Genomic DNA, 3,090 nt, shown 5'->3' on the forward strand with positions numbered 1-3,090 from the left:
ATAGACTAGTTCCAATCCTTGGGCTTCTATAAGCTGCAAAAGTAACTTGTATAAGCTACTCAATTCTGGAACACAAATACCTTCATTAATATATAAACTAACACAGAATTATATACCTCCAACATTCCTGTTGTAATACAATAGTAAATCTGTCTTAATATGACATCAGGATGTGTGATATTTCATAAGCATCATATCCTGATAACTTCAATAAATGTTGATGTGATCTACAACATTGACATCCGTCATGATCAATTCAGTGTCATCTAAAATCAAATATCTATATATCCATTAGTGAAATCTCATTTCCTTTACATATTCAACTTTAAAATTTTCAAAATTAACATTTTCTCTTAAAAGATCAATTTTTCCACAATACAAGTTTCCACATGCATTTACGGTAGCTTTATCATTATACTGTTAAAAAAACTGCACCAATGTCAGAACAGTGCAAATAATGTTTAATTGTAAAAGTCAGAATGGCTTGAATTCATAATTATTCGAGAACACTGTCAAGATTCTGTTACTTATTACTCACCATTGCTTACAAACTCTACAGGTAAGTCAATTCCAGTCCATTTTGACATGTATCCTATAGCCCACCTTCTCTTGCGGACATGTGATTAAAATTTCAGCTTCCATATTATTATAAATTTTCATTTTTCATCTGCATCAATATTTGTTCTGAATAAATAATCATTTATCCCCCCCAGTCAAAATCAGTTACACTTGAAAACTTTTAAGAAGTTTGTTTTTCAGCAATGGGAGGGATTGGGAAGATCCAAGTTAAAATGGTATTCCCACTTTCTAAAGTTCCTATAAAGAATCAGGTCAGATTTGGCATGAACACCTTGACAGTGCTCTTCATTAAACCATGACAGTAAAGATGCCAGTTGGCACTACAACCTCATTGAAGGGAGCATTTCAACCTCCTTGGCACTGGGATTGCCAATACCAAGGATTACAATGAAATCAAAATTTAAGGCTACATTTAGCAAACCTAAATTCCATAAACCTCATCCTATCAAGTTTAAGATTTTAGAAGCTGATGCAACACTCATATTTCTTATTCAAATATGGAAAGTAGAACTTTACCATGGGCAGCATATGAAACTGTGGCAATAGGTGTTTCATTAAGCAATGACTTTTTATCATCAGCCACGTAGCTTTTCTCTTAACTAGCAAGGCACATTTACATATTCCCATGAATACTTGACAAATTTTAAATTACACTTTATGTCCCAGCTATCCCAGTAATTGACATACAATATACTAAAATGGTTTATTAATATAACAAAAATTCAATTAATGTGAGAGACAGACTACTGGAAATGACTATTCTAAAAAATGTAAATACAAGTAAACATACTGAAATGTGTGCGCACGAGTTTTTAAACCAGAAGATTTCTGCACTAACACACATTTATATTAATGACACATAAAAAAAATAAAAACTTTATTACAAAAATAAGTTACACTTGCCTCCAGCTTACAGTATAAAACAATTTTATTTGCAGGAATGCAAAATGATTGTTTGCAATGAGCAATTTAACATATGACATCTATTTTTTTTTAAATTTTTTTCATTTACTGGGGAACTGGTGTGTATAAAACCTTAATTCGGTGTCTCAGATCTTATTGTGGTGCCTACAGGTAAGTAACAACTGCAGTATCCCTTTGGGGAAGGTATAACAAAAGCTCTTTCTGTGAAGTCCGTATTAGATCATAGTGTATCTTACCTATGCATAGTTGGACTTGATAGAACTTTTTGGAAGAGTGATTCAATAGAGGATGCTTCACCACTTAACACTCACTGTCATCAAGGTGCTTTAGAAAATTAAAACATAGCACAAATGATTGTATTCTACTCTACAGATTATCATGATCTGCATAAAGAGAAAATGGAAAGCTGATCTGCTTGTTTTTACAGCAATCAGCAGTAAGAAATGCACTAATGAGAAAACATACCTTTACCTAAAAAGCTAAACTACAGCCATATACTATTTTCTATGATTTATGAAAAACTTCAAAATATCCAAATGTCAGGCTTCACTGTACAGCTGTCAGTTTTAGTCTGACCTTTTATAAAGGGACACTGCAGTATTTAGTACAAGTTGCTGATGCACTTTTTTTTAACATTTGATGTTTTACAAAAAGTAACATCTTGCTAAACTATTATACATCCAAATAACTACAATATCTGAAGAAGCAAGGCTGCTTTTTCAGCCACAAAATACGACAAAAACAAGGCCTGTTACGATGGACAGGAGGGAATCTTTTACAAAGCCTCTGAAATTAAAGGCAACTTAGAATGTTACATTTGGTATATATTTTACCCTCTTGTCAAAATTAAACAAGCCTTGATTTTATCTACAAAGATTTTCTATGTACAGTACAGATAGGGTATAGTTCAATCCTCTGCTACTGAGGTAGTTAACCAACCCTTTAAAAAAAGGTTCTGAAAAGAACCACTATCTGGAATGCCTGACCAACCAGCTTTGATGATTACACCTGAAACCGCTGTTATCTGAATACATTTCAAAGTGATTACCATATAGACAACCATGATTAACCTTGATGAGCAGAAATAAGAATTAAGGATACCAGTAATGGTATTCAGCTAATATCACTGCAATAAAATGTTCAGAGCAGTAAGAGAATACCACTTCAGGGATCCAACTTTAAAAACAACAGGGAAATTCTACTTTAAGTAGACAGGTCTTTCCTTTTTTTTTTTTTTCTTTTTCTTTAAAGAACAGAACATTTATTAAGAGGCCATGCTATAGATAAATTTTGTTGAACACATTGGGAAAATATTAGCTTTAGAATTATAATTTGCACTGCAGAGAAAACTTAATAGAAATTTATATCAAAGTCCAAGTGTCCCATATTTGATTCCATGATCTTCACACGAAGGATCTTCTACAAAATAATTTGCTCCTATACAGCCGAAATACTTAAGGTTGCTTGATTTCCTTACCATTACTCCACTGCAAGCTTCTGGTGTAATCCCACTTAGCAAGTCAGTCTTCATTGTAACAGGTCAGGACCGGCCTCGACCCCTTTTCCCTGCTAGCCAGGTAACAAAAG

At 33.2% G+C, this 3,090-nt stretch overlaps 1 protein-coding gene across 15 annotated transcripts in view; it reads right to left on the reverse strand.

Annotated features, from left to right (window-relative positions):
- Nucleotides 1-444: 444 nt before the first annotated feature.
- The window catches only part of SYNCRIP (synaptotagmin binding cytoplasmic RNA interacting protein), a 21,872-nt gene continuing 19,226 nt past the window's right edge, over nucleotides 445-3,090 (reverse strand). For 10 of the 15 annotated variants that reach the window (XM_034408929.3, XM_034408927.3, XM_034408926.3 and 7 more), the window contains one exon: nucleotides 445-3,072. In XM_034408929.3, coding sequence (XP_034264820.1) covers nucleotides 3,031-3,072 — 42 coding nt within the window. In that variant the 3' untranslated portion in view covers nucleotides 445-3,030. The remainder of the gene's footprint in view (nucleotides 3,073-3,090) is intronic. The other 5 variants (XM_034408930.3, XM_034408928.3, XM_087882556.1 and 2 more) reach the window with 1 other exon arrangement.

This window comes from Pantherophis guttatus, chromosome 1 (genome assembly GCF_059756535.1).
Source record: "Pantherophis guttatus breed Tessera chromosome 1, ASM5975653v1, whole genome shotgun sequence".
NCBI lineage: Eukaryota > Metazoa > Chordata > Lepidosauria > Squamata > Colubridae > Pantherophis > Pantherophis guttatus.